This window comes from Myxocyprinus asiaticus, chromosome 18 (assembly GCF_019703515.2).
Source record: "Myxocyprinus asiaticus isolate MX2 ecotype Aquarium Trade chromosome 18, UBuf_Myxa_2, whole genome shotgun sequence".
Lineage (NCBI taxonomy): Eukaryota > Metazoa > Chordata > Actinopteri > Cypriniformes > Catostomidae > Myxocyprinus > Myxocyprinus asiaticus.
Window position 1 is genome coordinate 4,985,001 of NC_059361.1, and position 20,600 is coordinate 5,005,600.

The 20,600-nt window shown below is 36.1% G+C and overlaps 1 protein-coding gene across 1 annotated transcript; it reads right to left on the reverse strand.

Moving 5' to 3' along the window:
• Positions 1-4,934: 4,934 nt before the first annotated feature.
• LOC127456441 (peptidyl-prolyl cis-trans isomerase FKBP4-like) lies at positions 4,935-16,859 on the reverse strand. The gene is made up of 10 exons (XM_051724946.1): positions 16,465-16,859; positions 15,364-15,508; positions 11,963-12,105; positions 11,735-11,855; positions 11,258-11,414; positions 11,065-11,155; positions 9,113-9,196; positions 8,742-8,927; positions 8,293-8,532; positions 4,935-5,987 (listed from the first exon to the last, which is right to left on the reverse strand). Exons 1-10 carry the CDS (start codon positions 16,549-16,551, stop codon positions 5,904-5,906), a joined length of 1,338 nt encoding a protein of 445 aa, XP_051580906.1. The 5' UTR covers positions 16,552-16,859; the 3' UTR covers positions 4,935-5,903.
• Positions 16,860-20,600: the final 3,741 nt, after the last annotated feature.

Sequence of the window (20,600 nt, forward strand, 5' to 3'; positions counted from 1 at the left end):
AGGTTGCCTGGGGACTGTCTCTTCTGACCATTGTGTTGCCATTACATGTATGGTAGAGGGAAGATGTCAGGTTTTCCAACCAAATGACATAACATTATGTTTGATTAGAGAAGCTGTACATTTCCTCCCAATAAATAGCATGAAGCAGAATTGTCCTGAATTGATACTATAGCAGGGGTGGTTCTGGGGGGATCGTCTGAAAAGTCCACACACTGTGCTAAAACATCACTGGTGTCCAAATGTTCAATGCAACTGCCTTGCATGTTCTGTCTTAAACACTTGTTAAAAAATGTACACATTCTAAATATTACAAATTGTATGCATTTCTTAAACTTTAAGTTAATGAATGAATGAATACTTGAACACCTCTGACGTTTTAGTGCTGTTGGTGGAATTTTCAGACGGTCCCTTACAAGCGCTGGTTAATCAAAGCCCATCAGAGCATTTTTAGGCATAATTCTCCAACTACAACAAGCACTGACCGTTTGAGTTCAGTGTTTTATGCCTGTATGATATAGTAATTTATTCTTTAACCAAACTGTGTTAATGATATCATTGCTGGAGAGCGCTGGTAGGAGAAACCGAATGTCAATCGAAAAACGAGTCAGCAACACCTGGAGATAAGGTAGAAGTTCAGCATTAGCTTAGCATCTTTGGACCTGCCAGCTCCAGTTTCAGTTCTACTTAATGTGGATTATACAGTATGTGCTGGTGTAAATGTAAGTGTAAGTTAAGTTAGTTTTATAGTGCAATTTCCCACATTATTATCACGAAACCCGATCTGGATCTGATTTTCTGCCTTATTGAATGCACCTTAGCCCAACTCGTTAGAGATTGCTCCTTTTTGGCAAGCATTCATTAAAAAAAATTTTTTTATTTTTGTACCTGTCGGGTCTTCATTTCTGGAACAACATACAGTACACACTTATGTTATTTATAATGAGGTATTTTTTTCCCACTGTCTGTGTTTTGCACTGTACAATGCAGAAACAAGACAAATGTAATGCAACAAGTTTGGCAAAACAAACAATGAAATGACTCTGATGAAACAGCAAGCAGGAACAGATGTGAAGAAACAGGAAAAAAAAAACACACACACTTAAAAAACATAAAATCGGAACCCTTATTAACCACCACACTAAAGCCCAAATAAATGCCTTACCTGCAGTGAGAAAGGCTCTTATACACTAAGCTCACCACATCAACACACTTTGACCTAATAATATATACAGATTAATATTGGTACCGTTGGGTACAGGCGCAAGAATAACCGGGAGAGACAGAACAAAACTGCAGAGTTGATCCTGCTGCTTCTCTTGCAAACAAAATGCAAGAGAAGCACTAAATGGTTCACAGGAAAGATAACAAACACAACGTCCTCTTTATAAACATCATTTACCAATCAGATACTTAATGCATGGTGTACCAATCACAAGGGGGAGACATGTGCTCAGAGGAGAATTGAGCTTAATATTATCAACAGCATTCTTTAAAAAGAGGCGCACACCAAGCGTGCTCAATAAGGAATACGCATAGACACTGACAGGCATAATAATGATTAAAAAAACACATTAAAGCCATCTTATTGGTCACTTATAATTACAATGCATGCAACTTTTTTAAACTCATAGTAATTGAGATTAGATACATGCATTTAAAATGCATGCATTTAAAAATTCACTTGTTACATTGGACCATTTAAAACGAACTAGTGAATTTATCTTAGAAGAATCTTTTTTTCCCCTTTTTCACCCAATTTGGAATGCCCAATTCCCAATGCGCTTTTAAGTCCTCGTGGTCCCGTAGTGATTCGCCTCAGTCCGGGTGGCGGAGGATGAATCCCAGTTGCCTCCGCGTCTGAGACCATCAACCCGCGCATCTTATCACGTGGCTTGTTGAGCGCGTTACCGCGGAGACATAGCGCGTGTGGAGGCTTCATGCTATCCACCGCGGCATCCATGCTCAACTCACCACGCGCCCCACCGAGAACGAACCACATTATAGCGACCACGAGGAGGTTACCCCATGTGACTCTACCCTCCCTAGCAACCGGGCCAATTTGGTTGCTTAGGAGACCTGGTTGTTAGAAGAATCTTAAAGGAAATGGTGACCATTTACAAGACCTGTACATGCTGGTTATATCCTACCGCTTAAATTATAATCTAAAATCTTGATGTGTAGCCTATCATTCATTTTACCCAAGAATTTTACTGCACTAGAATGTTAGGGTGTATTGACATATTGAAACATTTGTCATGATCCTGTTTGTTTATATATTAAAAAATGTAAATTGTAACATTTTTACTAAAATGTGAATGTTTAAAAAATTGCATGTCTGCAAATATTAAAACAGCAAATGATGTTTTATATGTGTACAGGGGACATTTAAGGTATAATACAGTTGCCCCCCCTACAAGCACACCCGGCCCCACCCTGGCTCCCCTAGTCAAAATGGTCTAGGACCGCCCCTGTACTATAGATGCATGAGTGCAGTTATCATCACTAAGTTGCACTAGAAAAATATTTAAAAAGTATTCAAAAAAAAAATCTGCAGGTTTGGTTGAAAGTTACTTGATCGTTTCAAACATTTTAAATGCATTAAAAAGGCAGAAAGATTTTTCAAGCAACTTCATTCAGGTATCAGGTGCATTACAGGTGTAAGAGCTTCATAGTACCAGCTGATGACAGTATGAACACACATTTTCACAAAGTTCCATGCCACTGTCCTGTCAGTATGGAGCCCCTTAGAGGACAGGGCAGGAATTGTTTTTTTCTGAAATAGTTTTGCGTGCCCTTGTAATAAATTTACCATGGTTTTACGACAGTAACCATATTTTAACCATGATATTCGTAGTGAAACCAATACAGGACAATGAAAACTATGGGGACAAAATCATAGTTTTATGGGTATTATGGTTTTACTAAGCAAATACCACTTAGTAATATTGTGGTAACACTTTAAAATAAGGTCACATTGATTAACATCAGTTAAAAACATTAGTTAACATGAACTAATAATAAATAATACTTTTACAGCGTTTATTAATTTTGGTTAATGTTAATTTAACATATACTTACACATTTTTAAAATCAAAAGTTGTATATGTTAACATTAGTTAATGCACTATCAACTAACATAAACTAACAATGAAAAATTATATTTTTATTAACTAACATTAAAGTAAATAAAGGTGCACTCAGTAATGTTTTTGTTGATGCCATCTTCGTCTTACACTGACACCTAGTGGCATGGATGCAGCATCATTCAAATTCACCATTGTAGAAATTCACTATTCACAATCCACCTTGATTAATTAAATCCATAGGGTGAAAGTGTCCAGTAACAAGGCGGTTACTGAGATTAAGTGAGTAGTAAATGACTCATCATGTGATTCCAACATGGCCGCCCCCATGAGGAGACCCTCTCCATGTAGAATAAAACAGCTTTTATAAGGTTACTCATATGACTGGATTTCTCATCTCATGTCATTGGTCATTATTTTATACACGTTTCAAAATTATAATTTATTTATTTAGGAGTAAAACTGTTTGAGGAAAGAAATTACTGAGTGCACCTTTAACAAATATTCATAAATACTGTAAAAATATTTTGTTCATTGTTAGTTCATGATATTTAATGCATTTACTAATGTTAACAAATGTAACTTTAAATTTAGAATAGTTTTTGGCAGAAAACATGTTTTTTCTACAGTAATATTTTAGTAACCATTATTGTTGTAGGCTAACCTTTATATAGTATACTGTATCTATATAGTAGGCTGGTTTTACTATAGATTATCATGGTTAATATAGTGGGTACTATAGTTTCAGAAGTAAAATCAAAATAACCACATAATTATGATTTTTATTACCATAGTTTTTGTTTTCCTGAATTAGTACTATGGTTTTACTACAAATATCAAGGTTAAAATATGGTTATTTTAGTAAAACCATTGGTAAATTTATTGCGAGGGCACGCAAAACTATTTCAGAAAAATAAAATTCCCACCGTCCGCTCAGGGGCTCCGTATTTGTGAGTGCACTTTAAAAACTTGCAAACTGTTGTGTAGTAAACAGTGTCAGAAATTAACTTTTTAAATGTGGGGCAATAACTGCCCCCTGGATTTGATTTTCAGAGAAATTGTTTTACATTTATGAGGACTTAATGTAAATAATTTATTGTCATTCTTTTATTCATATACTTCAATTTCATCTGAATAATTAGATTGAGAATATATTACCTCCTACCCGTAAGATTAAATCAACATCAAATCAAATTTCATGCAAAAATGTGTATTACTAGGGTTAGAATAGAATATTAGGAACTAAATTAAATGTTACAAATAAATGATCATAATAAAAACAGAAAAAATCATTATGGGACATTTTTAATTTCACAGGCATTTTCGCCTGTTTATTTATTTTACCCTAATTTGATTTATTGTATTTTTCTCATATATTTCTAATTTATTTCTTATAGACTACTTATTATTCTCACTGCAATTGCACTTTTCACACCATGTTGTATTGTGTGTGCGTGTGTAGCCGGCGTTGTTTTATTATCATGAGTATGTGATATGACGTTGAAAGTGTCAAATTCCTTGCAAGTGCAACTTACTTGACAAATAACAATTGCGCAGTTATTTCCACATTAGGCAATTTTTCCTTGACAATCAAGAGCCACGTCATGATTATGGTATTAGGATTATGTGAACTATGATTGCAGTTGTAAAATTTTATGATTGTTTTATTGATAAGCCTTGCAAAAACAACTTTTTTATTTTGCTTTCTATTTTAGCTGACTGCACTGGCCAAATTAATGTGCAGTATATCCTTGTTTATTATTCCTACTGGCTTGTAATTGATGTCTTTACCTTCCCCATTGTACCTTCACAATGTAGACAATACACCAGACACAAGACCAAAACCTCCAGGAGGGTTCCAAGTTTGTTTTATTGTTCTAGTCAACATCAGAGGAATATCAAGGACATGGGAACAGAACCATGTGTATGTGTCTCTATCACCCACACAAACTACACTACAGTAATCTTGCCTTTGCGAGCCTCTTTTACAATTGTATAATACACCAAATCCTTTCCATTGCAGCCATCGATCACAGTCCGCAAGTATGATTTTGTACAATCATGGGTAATCCTGTCCACATGAAGATGGAGAGGCAACACTACAAATCTCAACCACTTATTGATGATGTTCAAACAATATCACGAGTGAGCACGAGACTTGACCGTTCTTTACAGGAAAGGTGTGGTGGTTTCTTCTCTAAACAGCCTGTATGACTTGAGTTTCACCACCAAATGGCTTCCAGTTGTGGTTAAATGGAGTTGAACAGTGAACATATGTTTTTAACAAAAATTAAAAGTGTTTACAACTCAGAGATAACAAAACATTGAACAAAACAGTCTTCTTAGCCCTGGCGAACATTTCCATGCACATGTCGTTGAGCGACAGGACAGAAAAGCACTATTTGTACAGCAGTGCGAGTCTTGCGTTGGTTCTGAAAGGCTGAAGTACAGGCTATTTACTGAGAACAAGTCTGTTTAATTTCCCCTTTATTTCTCCCAGTATAAAGAGAGACACGCAGCAGAGAACACAGCTTGGCCAACTAGCTGCCTTACAGTAACGCACACACAAAAAATTCATACACATGTGCAATCACAGAGCTAGTGCACACCCTGGCCATAAGGGTCTGGCAACAGGACAAAAGCAAGCGGCTTGCTACTGTACATCAGATTAGAAACTGGAGCATGTATGCATACACACTCGAATAAACAGTCATTTCAGCGGGTCAGAAATCATAGAAGGTACAAAAACCTCTTAAAAACAAAAACAAAACAAGAACACAAAAGACAGTAAATAATGCAAACACGCACAGAAGCGCACTATTATGCTGCAGTCTGTTCCTGGGCTCCGTTTTCATCTATTTCCATCACGCTACCATTCGGTTTCTTTTCCTGCTCCGCCGCCTCCTGTTAAAACACAAAACAAACAAACATTAATTATAGTGATAGAACAATATATCGTCTCGGGCAATAAATTGGCTACAATTTTGCCATTTTGAGATTAACGGCATTGTTCTGTTTAAAAATATATTTTTCGTGAATTGTAAATATTTTAATTTGAGCAATTTTACGTACAACTATTTGATCATAAACTGAATTATTTATATAATTCATGTTTTATATATCGGTCAACGATGTGACGCTCATTTTTTTTTTTGTCCACGTCTCAAATTATTCAAAAATAAATTACAAATGCAATTCACACTAAACAATTACTTGAATACACATCTTCTATGATGAACTTGTTTTCAATGAATGAGTTCAAAGTCATTTTGATATTTTTTTTCTGGGGCTTAAAGTTAAAAATGTCATGTGGTGTAACCATCTGGAGACAGTCAAAAAAAAAAAAAGTCTCATTAAAATCTGAAATTCGTGAAAAGACATGTTGGCTGAATAACCTTTTATTATTATTTATTTTATACTTCAAAATAAGCGGTTGGAAATGTTATTTTAAAATATGATTCGTATTTGAAAAATATTTGGTTTGTCCACCAGTTTCAAGTCATGCAGATTGCATTTTTGTTGTCATGTGACAAAAATCATAAAACAGAGAAGACCTCTTTAGACCCGCAAGACTGTGTGTGAAGTTATAAAAACCAAATCATTATTTTGTCATATCATTAAATACCAACATTTTGACGTTTTATGAAAACACTCGTTTGGTTCAGGTCATTTGGTGTAACCATGAGAAAACTTCATGATATTCTTTACTTAAAAATATTTTTGACCTTTTGACTTTTTTGAAAATAATGTTTAAGTTGCGTTCACTCTCATGTATTCAAGGTACAATGGAACTATTTTATACCTTTTACTTGATGGTTACACCACGACATTTTTAGTCATAAGTTTTTGTTTTTTTTAAATGCTGTAAATGTTTTTCAAAAATGTGTAAAAACAATAACTCAAGGCATACTTGTTTGAAACTAGATTTTAAAAATATTTCTATTTAAAATATTTTTATCGCTTTGGACAACCTTGTAAAAAACATATCTATATATATATCTATGTATGTATATATCTATCTATCTATCTATCTATCTATCTATCTATCTATCTATCTATCTATCTATCTATCTATCTATATATATATATATATATATATATATATATATATATATATATATATATATATATATATATATATATATACAATTGAAGTCAGAAGTTTACATACACCTTAGCCAAATACATTTAAACTCCGCTTTTCACAATTCCTGACATTTAAATGTAGAAAACTTTCCCTGTCTTAGGTCAGTTAGATGCATTCTGTCTCATAGAGATGAACGTAGTTTGGTGCGAAAAGTGCAAATCAATCCTAGAACAGCAGCAAAGGACCTTGTGAAGATGCTGGAGGAAACAAGTAGACAAGTATCTATATCCACAGTAAAATGAGTCCTATATCGAAATAACCTGAAAGGCTGCTTAGCAAGGAAGAAGCCACTGCTCCAAAACCACCATAAAAAAGCCAGACTACAGTTTGCAAGTGCACATGGGGACAAAGATCTTACTTTTTGGAGAAATTTCCTCTGGTCTGATGAAACAAAAATGGAACTTTTTGGCCATAATGACCATCGTTATGTTTGGAGGAAAAAGGGTGAGGCTTGCAAGCAGAAGAACACCATCCCAACCCAGCATCATTTTGTGGGGGTGCTTTGCTGCAGGAGGGACTGGTGCACTTCACAAAATAGATGGAATAATGAGGAAGGAATATTATGTGGATATATTGAAGCAACATCTGAAGACATCAGCCAGGAAGTTAAAGCTCGGTCGCAAATGGGTCTTCCAAATGGACAATTTGGAGTGGCCATCACAAAGCCCTGACCTCAACCAGATAGAAAATTTGTGGGCAGAACTGAAAAAGCATGTGCAAGCAAGGAGGCCTACAAACCTGTCTGGAGGAATGGGCCAAAATTCCAGCAAAGTATTGTGAGAGGTTTGTGGAAGGCTACCCAAAACATTTGACCCAAGTTAAACAATTTAACCAAATACCGACAAAGAAATAAAGCTGAATAAATAATCCTCTCTACTATTATTCTGACATTTCACAAGTAGTGATCCTAACTGACCTAAGACAGGGAATGTTTTCTACGATTAAATGTCAGGAATTATGAAAAACTGAGTTTAAATGTATTTGGCTAAGTATTGTATTTCATGTATTTCAACTGTATATATACTGTATGTGTGTGTGTGTGTCCAGACTACACACACTTACTTTGGCGTCCCTCTCTGCAAACTTCTGGAACATGTTGGCGTAGAGACGTTTGTCCTTCTCATGTTGCTCTTTGATATGTTTCTGGCAGAGCAGAATCTGGCTCTTTGCTGCCTTATTGGCTGGATACAACTGAGCGACGTGCTGGAAGTCTGCTCTCGCCCGGTCAAACTCCTTCATGACAACCAGTGCCTCCCCTCGCCTGAACAAAGCCTTCTCATTATTCGCGTTCAGCTCCAGTGCCTTCACACAAAGATACAGAAAAGACAAAAATTATAGCAAATCAGTGTGGAGGGGTGCCATTCGGAATTTTCTTGCAATATACACAGGACACCATTTAGACCAGGAATGTACATTTAAATAGTAAACAGGGTCAATTTTGATTTCATATTGCCATTACCACTGTTAAATACTTGTAAACACATGCATGAAAGGAGTTGTTTATTTCCTACCTTGTCACAGTTCTCAAGAGCGGGGTTTGGGTCCTGCAGTTTTAAGTAGCACATCGCCAGGTTGAGATGAGCAGCCAATCGCAGTGCTTTGGCTTTCTCTTCCTCCTCGCCCTGCAGACTGGATTCATGCTCCAACCACGACACAATGCGTTTATATTGGACGGCTGCCTGCTTGTATTTCCCCTCCTAGGAACACAAAACACACTCCAATTACTCATGCGAATCATTCAACATGGACAGTTTCACCACATACTGGCATACGCATTTGTGTTCAGTCAGCAATATTAGCATTTTAATTAACTCACAATTACAATTAGATTATAATAGATAGCAGAGTGTGCAAAAGTCAGTGTGCATGAAATGTCTTTAACCTTAAAATACTGTGTTCCTTTCTCTTTGACGATTGCGCTTTGTTCCAGTTTCTCAATGGAGTTCATCTCCCAGGATTCTTTGGCCTGTGTGACAGGAAATGGCATCTTAACTTCACATTCACACAACCAAGAGTCGTATATGCTGCTCATATCACTATAACTGATCACTAGCTGTGTACTGGAAAGATCTAGAATCAAGTTTTGCTAAAAGAACTCTTCATTATTTTATAAAAACCCCCTGAAATCAAAATTGTTTTTATTAATAGCCTTTAGTCCATTTATGCTAGCTTTGAGACCATCAATAAGCTAGTTTTTAAATAATAATTTTAAAAATTGCATTTTAAATTTGCAGTCTCTCTTAATGGGCCATTAATATTTATTTAAAAAAGAAAATTGCAGGGATTTATAAATTTTTTTGACCAATTAAATTACTTTTAAAATGAGAATATCACATGCAGCTGACAAGCAAAAGCTAGTAGCAAATCATGGTTTGCCTGTCTCTTAAACTAAAGACTGTCCTGCTCTAACTTCCTGTTTTAGAAGGAAATACGTCTACACTGGTAAGAAAACTCCATTTGTCAAACTATTTTATGGGGCCTTAACCCTTTAAGCTTGGATGGGTCTGCCAGCAGGCCCATGAGAAACAAAATGGTCAAAATATTAATATTAATAACTACAGTCTTGACCAACACAATATAGGTTTCGTTTGAAAGCTTAGATGCTCTACTTTACAATGCATGTAGGCATTATGACCAAAACTGAACAACTGCTTTGAAATTTGCAGACAAATCAGAAGTGTTCAGTTTTGATAAATTATTAAATATTTTGTACTGTACATATTATTGAAATCAGTAAAAACATCAAACATGTGTCATATGTTGTTGGAAAGCTCTCAAAGATTATTAGTTTAACTCGCAGACAAAAATATAGCGAGTAATTGCTAAGTAAATGTCTTTGACGTTTATGTTATTGTTGCTTATAGGCAAAGTTTCCACTTATAACTTCACGAAAAATAAACAGAATATAAAATACATCACGTCATTACTTAGAGGATACAATTATCTTTCAAACGAGCCCACACACAAGGTAATCGGATGCATTAGTTATCTGACACGAAGCACAATGTGCACACAGAATCTGGCTACCTGGCATCTTGCAATCTGGTTGAAAACACATTAGCTTTCCTGGATCAGATGACATCATTGAAATGATGTAGCATCATGAAATGCTAAACCAATTGGATTGGGTTCAGATTGGTCTGAAATCATCCATATTTGGGCAGAGAGACCTGTGATTGGTGACTGTAACATATAGCTACCAGTAGAGAGCGCCAAGTAAATAACACAGACTCAATGATGACTCAAATGTAACAGAATGAAACTCATTCTGTGAAATCTCATCACTAAAATCACATCTGCATGCTATGTAAACTTTAAGTCATTGTTGTGTTTGCATGTGTAATTAGTTCTTATGTACATTATGTTTATTTGTTTTTTGTTTAGAGTGGCTTTTGGACACTTGGAGACGTTTTGGTACACTAGGATAATTTATATTTGTAATGCTATAACTTTTGATTGCTTTCAACAAAAAATTGTTGTTTGCATAAATTTGCACAAACAGAAGTTTTTCAGAGCCACCTTATTTACACCCAGAAATATATAATGTCAAATCAGAAAAATAAGAAAAAAAAAGTACATTTATGGTAAAGATTTTTTTGTGATTTTTTCAGCAGTTTTTTAGGCTAAGACTCTTATAATTTATCATAATCTACATCAATACTTTTGAAGTTTTCATTGCAATGACACCAAACACTTGAAAACCCCCCCCCCCCTAAAAACACCCCCAGAGCTAAAAGTGTTAAACACTGTGAAGCTATCTGTTCTATCCTGTAATTTGAATATTTGGGTGTGAATTTTACTATGCTGTGCTTTTATTTAGTAGGACACACTGACCTTCTCAAATGCTTTCAGTGTGATTTTGTACTGCAGTGTTGCACCAGGTGGAATGTTGAAGTTTTCGCTGCCAGCAGTTCCAAAGCCATACCTGAGATTGGTGTGCAAAAATAAATACATGAATAAATGCACTCTCAGGAAGAGATACAAGACACTCAGGGATGAAATCTTGACTCTGAGCAAGTTTGTTTACTTTGGTTTGATGGTGAAGAGCGCCTCTTCTCCCTGCTCCATAGACTGCAGGGCTTTCTCCACACCTGGTGGCAGACCCAAACTCTCTCCATCTCCCACCTCGAACTTCAGCTCACGCTCGTCGAAGACACGGTCCTCGTGACGACCCTCCAAACACACTAATCCAAAGAAAAGGAAAGATCAACAACTGTTGTGCAGCTTTAACATTTATGCATTTGGCACACACTCTTTTTTCAAAGCAACTTACAAATAAGGAAAAACACAAACGCACGCAATTAATCTTAAGGTACCATTCCTTCATTAAAAACATTGTTTACCAGAACAGCACAAGCTAGAACTAAGGTGTTAGTGAGAAACAATGTTTTTTTTCTTTTTTAAATTCTGACTGACTTGTTGTGGCCCAAGTTGTCTAAATACTATTTAATGATTGTGTTTTAAGAATAGTGTGTGAGAACAGTGAAAAATGAGTGTATTTTACCTTCTACAGATGCTCCTTCATTAGGTTTCGTGTAACCCTCGCCCTTAGTGATGATCCTGCGAATAATTCCACCATCTTCGTCTTCAGTGATGTCCTCCCCACGAAACTCAAACAACTCCACCTGTCAGACACACATACAATTACATGATCGCAAAGATCAATACAGAAGATATTTGTGTTATAAACAATGCAGCTTTTTGCAATACTTTGATTAGCTCGTGGCCACACCTGGAACACAAGGGTGGCGTTGGGTGGGATTTTGGGTGGGCTGCCAGCAGCTCCATAGGCATACTCGGGTTTGCAAATCAACTGACAGATCTCACCAATCTTCATTGTTGCCACGCCGATATCCCATGCCTTGATCACCTGACCTGTAACAGAGCAAATGAAGTTTGAAAAATGACTTGCATGTGAAACAGTTTATATTTTCAGGTTTAATACAATATTTATTTAGGGTTTAATACAAGTTAAGCTCAATCGACGCCATTCGTGGCATAATTCTGATTACAACAAGTAATAATTCTCTCCTTTTCTTTAAAAAAAGGAGAAAAAAAAAAAGAAGCCAAAATCGAAGTTACAGTGAGGCTCTTACAAATGGAAGTAAATGGGGCCAATCGTCACAAGATCTCGATTCGATTTAGAATTCTATATCGATTTATATGCGTATGTCACTGTGCTTACACATGAAATAAATTCTCAGCTAATGCTGTTACTTCTTCTAACTAGGTATATTACAAAAAGATTTTACAAATGATATCATTAGTTTTTCATTATGTTGGTCAAATTTTAGCTTTTTAAATATGTACAAAAGCATGTATTCCCCCAATATGCATATCTTACAATGCATATACATATTGTTACATGTTTCTTGTTAACATTCATAATTTGTACTTTTACAAGAATTCACATTGATTTGTAGAACACATGCCAAAAACTGGTCTTTAAGAGCGCACATTACGAGAGTGGAGTCGAATGGCTTTTTGACAGTATCTGTGCTATTAAATGTTTATTTTTGTTTTAGTCGTTGTTTACTGACTGTAAAGAGCCGAGAGGATATTGAGAGAGATATAATATATTTTAATTGATAGAGGGATTTTATTGAACTGAGCTCATGCCGGGCTAGTGGGGGGCAGTCCCTGCAGAAACAAAAAATATAATAATTACATAATAAATTAATAACCACTTGCTTGATCTGAAAATAGGTGTCATTTTGTCATCATTTGCAAATTTGTTATCACAACAATTATATTCAGAGTTGGTAAAATCATTATATATATCATTGGAAAGGTCTCAATTTGTAGAATGCAATGAGCAAGTTTGATTCACTCAGGCCAAACTGCAGTGAGTTTTAGTGTATGAAATTCCCACAGACACACAGAAATATAATAAACGGGAGTGTCTTTTTGTCACCTTTTTCCTTCTTACTTCCTGAAACATACATATACAGACAATGACATGTCGTATTTACAGCAGACTATCCCGATTCAAAACAGCCCAAACACAACATAATATGATGAGTAGATCTTGAAATATTCCTCAAAGAGTGTACATGGAAAGACGATGCACAAAAGGGCTCAACACACATCCACATACGTGTTCATCTAAAGGATTGTGATGCTCCTGAACACTTACAGTGGTGTGAAAAAGTGTTTGCCCCCTTCCTGATTTCTTATTTTTTTGCATGTTTGTCACACTTAAATGTTTCAGATCATCAAACAAGTTTAAATATTAGTCAAAGATAACACAAGTAAACACAAAATGCAGTTTTTAAATGAAGGTTGTTATTATTAAGGGAAAACAAAATCCAAACCGACATGGCCCTGTGTGAAAAAGTGATTGCCCCCTAAACCTAATAACTGGTTGGGCCACCCTTAGCAGCAACAACTGCAATCAAGCGTTTGTGATAACTTGCAATGAGTCTTTTACAGCGCTGTGGAGGAATTTTGGCCCACTCATCTTTGCAGAATTGTTGTAATTCAGCCACATTGGAGGGTTTTTGAGCATGAACTGCCTTTTTAAGGTCATGCCACAGCATCTCAATAGGATTCAGGTCAGGACTTTGACTAGGCCACTCCAGAGTCTTCATTTTGTTTTTCTTCAGCCATTCAGAGGTGGACTTGCTGGTGTGTTTTGGATCATTGTCCTGCTGCAGAACCCAAGTTCGCTTCAGCTTGAGGTCACGAACAGATGGCCGGACATTCTCCTTCAGGATTTTTTGGTAGACAGCAGAATTCATGGTTCCATTTATCACAGCAAGTCTTCCAGGTCCTGAAGCAGCAGAACAGCCCCAGACCATCACACTACCACCACAATATTTTACTGTTGGTATGATGTTCTTTTTCTGAAATGCGGTGTTACTTTTACGCCAGATGTAATGGGACACACACCTTCCAAAAAGTTCAACTTTTGTCTCATCAGTCCACAGAGTATTTTCCCAAAAGTCTTGGGGAACATCAAGATGTTTTCTGGCAAAAATGAGACGAGCCTTAATGTTCTTTTTGCTCAGCAGTGGTTTTCGTCTTGGAACTCTGCCATGCAGGCCATTTTTGCCCAGTCTCTTTCTTATGGTGGAGTCATGAACACTGACCTTAACTAAGGCAAGTGAGGCCTGCAGTTCTTTGGATGTTGTTGTGGGGTCTTTTGTGACCTCTTGGATGAGCCGTCGCTGTGCTCTTGGGGTAATTTTGGTTGGCCGGCCACTCCTGGGAAGGTTCACCACTGTTCCATGTTTTCGCCATTTGTGGATAATGGCTCTCACTGTGGTTCTCTGGAGTCCCAAAGCTTTAGAAATGGCTTTATAACCTTTTCCAGACTGATAGATCTCAATTACTTTCTTTCTCATTTGTTCCTGAATTTCTTTGGATCTCGGCATGATGTCTAGCTTTTGAAGATCTTTTGGTCTACTTCACTTTGTCAGGCAGGTCCTATTTAAGTGAGTTCTTGATTGAGAACAGGTGTGGCAGTAATCAGGCCTGGGTGTGGCTAGAGAAATTGAACTCAGGTGTGATAAACCACAGTTATGTTTTAACAGGTGGGGCAAACAGTTTTTCACACAGGGCCATGTCGGTTTGGATTTTGTTTTCCCTTAATAATAACAACCTTCATTTAAAAACTGCATTTTGTGTTTACTTGTGTTATCTTTGACTAATATTTAAACTTGTTTGATGATCTGAAACATTTAAGTGTGACAAACATGCAAAAAAATAAGAAATCAGGAAGGGGGCAAACACTTTTTCACACCACTGTAATATTTCTGTATTTGGTAGTCTAATCCATTCATTTCCAATGGCCGGTCATTTTTGACCGGGAACACAACAAGTGTAACAAAGTGAAAAAATAAATAAATAAAAAAACTGTAAGAAAATGGTCCAATTTTTTTAATCGTAAGAAGAAAAAAAAAAGTCGTCCGGGTCAAAATGACCGGAACACATCATAAGTGTTAAGTACACAGTCTTTTACCTAATGTCCTTCTGATTTTCAAATACTTTTTTGCTTCAAATCAAAAGTACGTAATGTTGTGATTCACCTCAGAGATGGCTGGTTGGGTTTATGGCAAGAAACCATGACTTGGTAAAAGAAAAAAACAAAAAACAAAGTGTAGAATATGACCTCTTTAAAACAAAACCCACCTTTTCCCAGCTCAAAGGAGAACTTCTCTCCTCGATCTCGGCTTGAATCGAACGGAGTTCCGTCAAGCAGTGTTCCGACATAGTGCACAAATACTTTATCACCAGTCATGGGCAACTCAGCGCCCGCACCCTCTTTCTTGACCAGCTGTAGGGGACAGAAAGAGATTAATCATCAGTCTGTTTAGTGGCAGTGCACGCTACACCTGTGAGCTGTCAATCTTCAAAGACTGCAGAGCAGAAAGATGTTCACGCCTAACAATTTAGTTTATTAAACACTACACATGTGACAACAGATGGATTGGCCTACATGTGTACTACAGCATACAGTAGATGACACTTACATTAGATAGGTGTGCCATTATTACACATCACACTTACCACCAAATCTGATGTGTAAAGTAAATCATCATGCATATCACGTTGGAAGTATTTAGCATCATTCCAAACAAGTTATTCCTGTCTTACTCCTAATTTCCATCTGTAAACAGCTCCAGAACATGAGAGAATTTTCCAGAGATGTGCTGCTTGTGAGGATGGCATGGACTTATACACCATGTGAGGACTGCATTATACACCTCTAAACGATAACTGACAGCTATCTCATGCATATCACACTAACCCACTTAGATTAAGAGATGTTTAACAGAAATAATAGCATGACACACATTTTAGTGCATTGCAGCTCATGCAACAGATTAGACAACCTGTTTAGCATGCAAGCTAATGTTAACTACAGTATAAACACATGCACATTAATAACAAATAGGTGTTGGTTTATAGATGCAGAGTACATTGCATTTTATTGATAAATTGACATTGCACGTGGTTTATCTTTCCATTCACATCCATACACAGTGGAATTAATCTGACTAGCTATGGAAAGATCTAGAAATGCAGCAATACCAGCAACAGGAGGTGCTTGAAACAATCGCATTAACTTTAACGAAATGCAGATTGCGGGACACGATTATGCACTATATAAATATAACATATAACAGCATCATATTTATTAAAGTTAGCAATAGGAGATAAGTAGTTGCTGTATCATGCATGCATGCATTCAGCCATGGAGTCAATGCGGCTCATTTTACTGCAGTTTACCTTTAAAACACCTCCATCTTTCTTCGGGGTGATGTCTTCGCCCTCGATGGCGATATGACCTTCATTCACCACCTCTTCTGCAGTCATCTTTGATTTAATGTGAATATTTCCCTCAAAAAGCGAGAAGTATTCAGTCTCCTCACAGTACGGCACTCTCAGAGAAATCACAATGCACGCGACGACTGCCGGTATAAATGGCTTTAATGTCGCTAGTAGGAACTGGAGCGAGTATTTTATGGTTAGTGGCCGTTCAATGTGGTTTTAAAGTCCACACACGGGCTGTATGAACCGTTTATATAACGTCCAGTCCCGCCGCTAGTAACTGACTCGACGAACTTTCCAGAGCTACGCGGTAACGAGACGGTAGACTCTAGAACTGATCACATCTTTCAGGGACCGTCGCTAAAGTCTTAACTACAATATTAACGAAAACTGAGTGTTTTACAGGCAGCGTGTATTTGTTGCCAGGGTTGGGAGGTTTACTTTTGAAATGTATTCCACTACTGATTACAGAATACATGCTGTAAAATGTAATTTGTAACGTATTCCGTTACATTACTCAAGCTCAGTAACGTATTCTAAATACTTTGGATTACTTCTTCAGCACTGGTCGATTTTTTCACTTGTTTTGACTATAAAAACTCTGTAAGACAATTTAAAAATAAACACATGTTAAAAATACATTCTCTGAAAAACCGAAATATCTTATGCAGTGTTGTGTCTAAAACAAGATAAATCAAATTGATCTTGTTTTAAGGATTTTTAGATATTTTTACAGGAAAACAATAAAAAAATTATAATCAAGAATACGATTTATGCCCTAATATCAAAGGTCTTACTAGAAAAAAAGAAATTATGATCCAATGTGAATTTTCTTGATAAAAAAATATGATCGTGCCTGGTAACGTGCATGTAAAATAGCTAGAAATAGCATTTTAGCTTAGCGTAAAGCTGACAATTTACACAAGGTTTATTTCTATTTCTTCTGCTCCAAACTTACTTCAAACGTACTTCTCTGTCTGCTCGTATGAATGTAACACATCATAAGAAAGTGTTTCACCGCTGTTCAAATGCACTTTGGATCGCATCATTTATATGTATAAATGTTTTCCATCTGAAAGGACTAAATATTAAATGAAACAAATGACAATAAAATGCAAAGTAATCTCTTCAGTAATCAAAATACTTTTTGAATGTAACTGTATTCTAATTACCAATGATTTAAATTGTAACTGTAGTGGAATACAATATATTTTGTATTTTAAATACGTAATCCCGTTACATGTATTCCGTTACTCCCCACGCCTGTTTGTTGCCCAATCATACTGTACAGTTTAGCAACATATTTATTAATAATACTTTTTTTAGTTGCCCATAGTATCTGGGAAGTTCAAATGCTGATATTAATGTGCATCTTTACATAGCACCTTTCAAAACAATGTATACAAATTTCTACGATTAATAACGGAAGGCTGTTTTCGTTTTCTAGCCTCCAGTGTTTTCACTCACATCGGCATATGTTTTTAGCGGATAATGTGACGTTCAGTGTTGTGTGTAATGCATTACTAAGTAATGAATTACTGTAATTAAATTACTTTTTCAGTGGGAAAAGTAAAGTAAGGGATTACTAGTAAGGAGTTACTTCTGATGCAATTGCGTTAAATACTGTATAGACTATAGAACAATTCTATATAAAACAATAGTGAATTTAAAATCGAAATTTAATGGCTAATGTTAAAATATATGTTTTCTCATTTAAAGCTGCCCACTTAAATTTTTTTTATTTTATTTATTTGTCCTTTATTTAACCAGGAAATAAAACTTACTGAGATTAAGAATCTCTTTTACAGAAGTGTCCTGGCCAAGACAGGCAGCCGCAGATGTTTACAGTCTTAAATAACATATAATGATACAAATACAAATAAAAAATACATTCTCAATGAAGTTAAAAGAGAAAAAAATTATTTAAAAACATTTGCAAATTGATACGTCTTTCTCAAATTCTCGAATAAGATATTTAAAAGTACACATTGTCACCAGCCTTTTTATCTTTAAATCATTTTGTAGAGTGTTCCGATCACAGCGGGCAGCATACCGAAAAGCTTGTTTCCTTAATTCTGTTCGAACAAATGGAACCAAAAGGGTATAGAAATTCTGAGAACGTAAGGAATACTTCACAGCAATTTTCTGTTGGCTAAGAGAACAGAGATATGATAGCAATAAGCCCAAAATTGATTTATAATTACTTTGGCCAGTTCATTAATAATTTATTTGATTTATATTATTTATTTGAAAGAATTAAAAGAACAATTTCACGTCTATTCTTGCATTTTTCATCTGGTCGAGGTTGGTAAGGGATTTAGAAAGTAATTAGTAATAAGTAATGCAATTACTTTTCAGACTGAGTTATTAGTACAGTAATCTAATTACACTGTAGAAGATGAAATTAGCAGTTAGTAATTAATTGCTTTTTTATTGTAATTTACCCAACACTGTTAATAATACTTTTTTTTGGTTACCCATAGTATCTGGGAAGTTCAAATGCTGATAATAACGTGCATCTAAAAAAAACATTATTTACATAGTGTAACCGGTCCTGCTCGACCTGCTCCGAGCGGGATTTGAACCGGAGTCTCCAGCATGGGATTCGAACCGGGGTCTCCAACATGGGAGGTGGGCGCGCTAAAGAGGAGGCTAAAGGCTACAGCCTTTTGCGTGAGTTGCTAGTGTGCCTCTTGAGGCTAGGGTAGTGAGGTTTACACATTCCACACAGCTATCATGTACCAGCTGGTGCCCGTTACACTCACCTCCCTAAACCTCACTCCCATCCAGGTCATGGCACCACTGTAACCGGTCCTGCATGACCCGCTCCAAGCGGGATTCGAACCGGGGTCTCCGGCATGGGAGGCGGGTGCACTAAAGAGGTGGTTAAAGGCTACAGCCTCTAGCAACCATCTCTAGTGTGCCTCTTGAGGCCAGGGGAGTGAGGTTTACACATACCACACAGCTATCACGTACCAGCTGGCTCCCGTTACAATAGATCTTTCAAAACAATGTATACAAAGTTCTATGCTTCATAAAGGAAGCCTTTTTTCGTTTTATAGCCTCCAGTGTTTTTACTCACATAGGCATATGTTTTTAGTGGATAATGTGATGTTTAGCATATTAAATTAGTAAAAGTTGGCAAATAAATAAACACAGCTCTCAGGGCTTGGGGAAAAAATGCTACTGAAAAGATATTTGAAATGTGGAAGCAAAAATAAGCCCCTATACTTAATTCTTCTGGGGTTTTTTTTTTTTCTAATATTTTTATTTATTTCATAATGTTCTTATCTAAGCCCATCTCATCATGAGTTTAGACACTGTAGTGACCATTTCAATTCATTTATTTAACTGAAGTATTTCACACTCTCTGTGTGTAATGTAAAAGATAAATAAATAAAAAAAAGCCCTCATAAAGGTAAAAACTGTCCCAGAAAGTCAATTATAAGAGGGAAATTTTGGTCCGTAATAAAAAGAAAGTTACTTTCTGACACTGGTGGCTCCATATTGCTGATACTTTATATTGCTGATCATATATGTCAAAAGACGGTCATCGTGACCTCCCTCCCATTCCCCCTCAGAATCTACACCCCTAACATGAAGCGATGACCCGAGGTTACTGTAGTTACATTGATATCATTAACTACTAGATGTTGTGACAGCCAACTGCACAAGTTGAGCAGTGGTTATTAGTCGTTATTCTCCGTCTGGATCACTCATTACAATTAAGAAATTAATTGAATAAATTGGTTATACATATTAAATTGTCAAACTGCATAGTATTCATAGAGCTCAAATGATGTCCATTATAATAAACTTTATGTATATAGCATTATATTAAATATTTACAAAGTGTTTGTCAGAGAGGATATATGTGCACAGATGCAAATCCATCCGACAATGTAATAAAATCACAAGAAAGTTGATAAAAGATACTATTTAAACACAGACAATTAAGCACACGATAACTGAAGTAAAAAAAGTAAGGAAAGGTTTGTTGAAATCAACTGAGGAGATCCAAAAGTATAATTCTGGAGTTCTTTTCGGTTTTCACGAAGGAGTGAAATTTGATGAGTGTCCCTAACCTGTAAGAA

Bases quoted from the DNA above. Each gene is read 5' to 3' on its own strand.
- LOC127456441 (XM_051724946.1), bottom strand. From the start codon at position 16,551: ATGACTGCAGAAGAGGTGGTGAATGAAGGTCATATCGCCATCGAGGGC. The intron at 11,156-11,257 runs GTAAACAAACTT...CACCAATCTCAG, and splicing joins CTCTTCACCATCAAACCAAA to GTATGGCTTTGGAACTGCTG. The intron at 8,928-9,112 runs GTTAAAGACATT...TTGTGTTCCTAG, and splicing joins AAGGAACACAGTATTTTAAG to GAGGGGAAATACAAGCAGGC.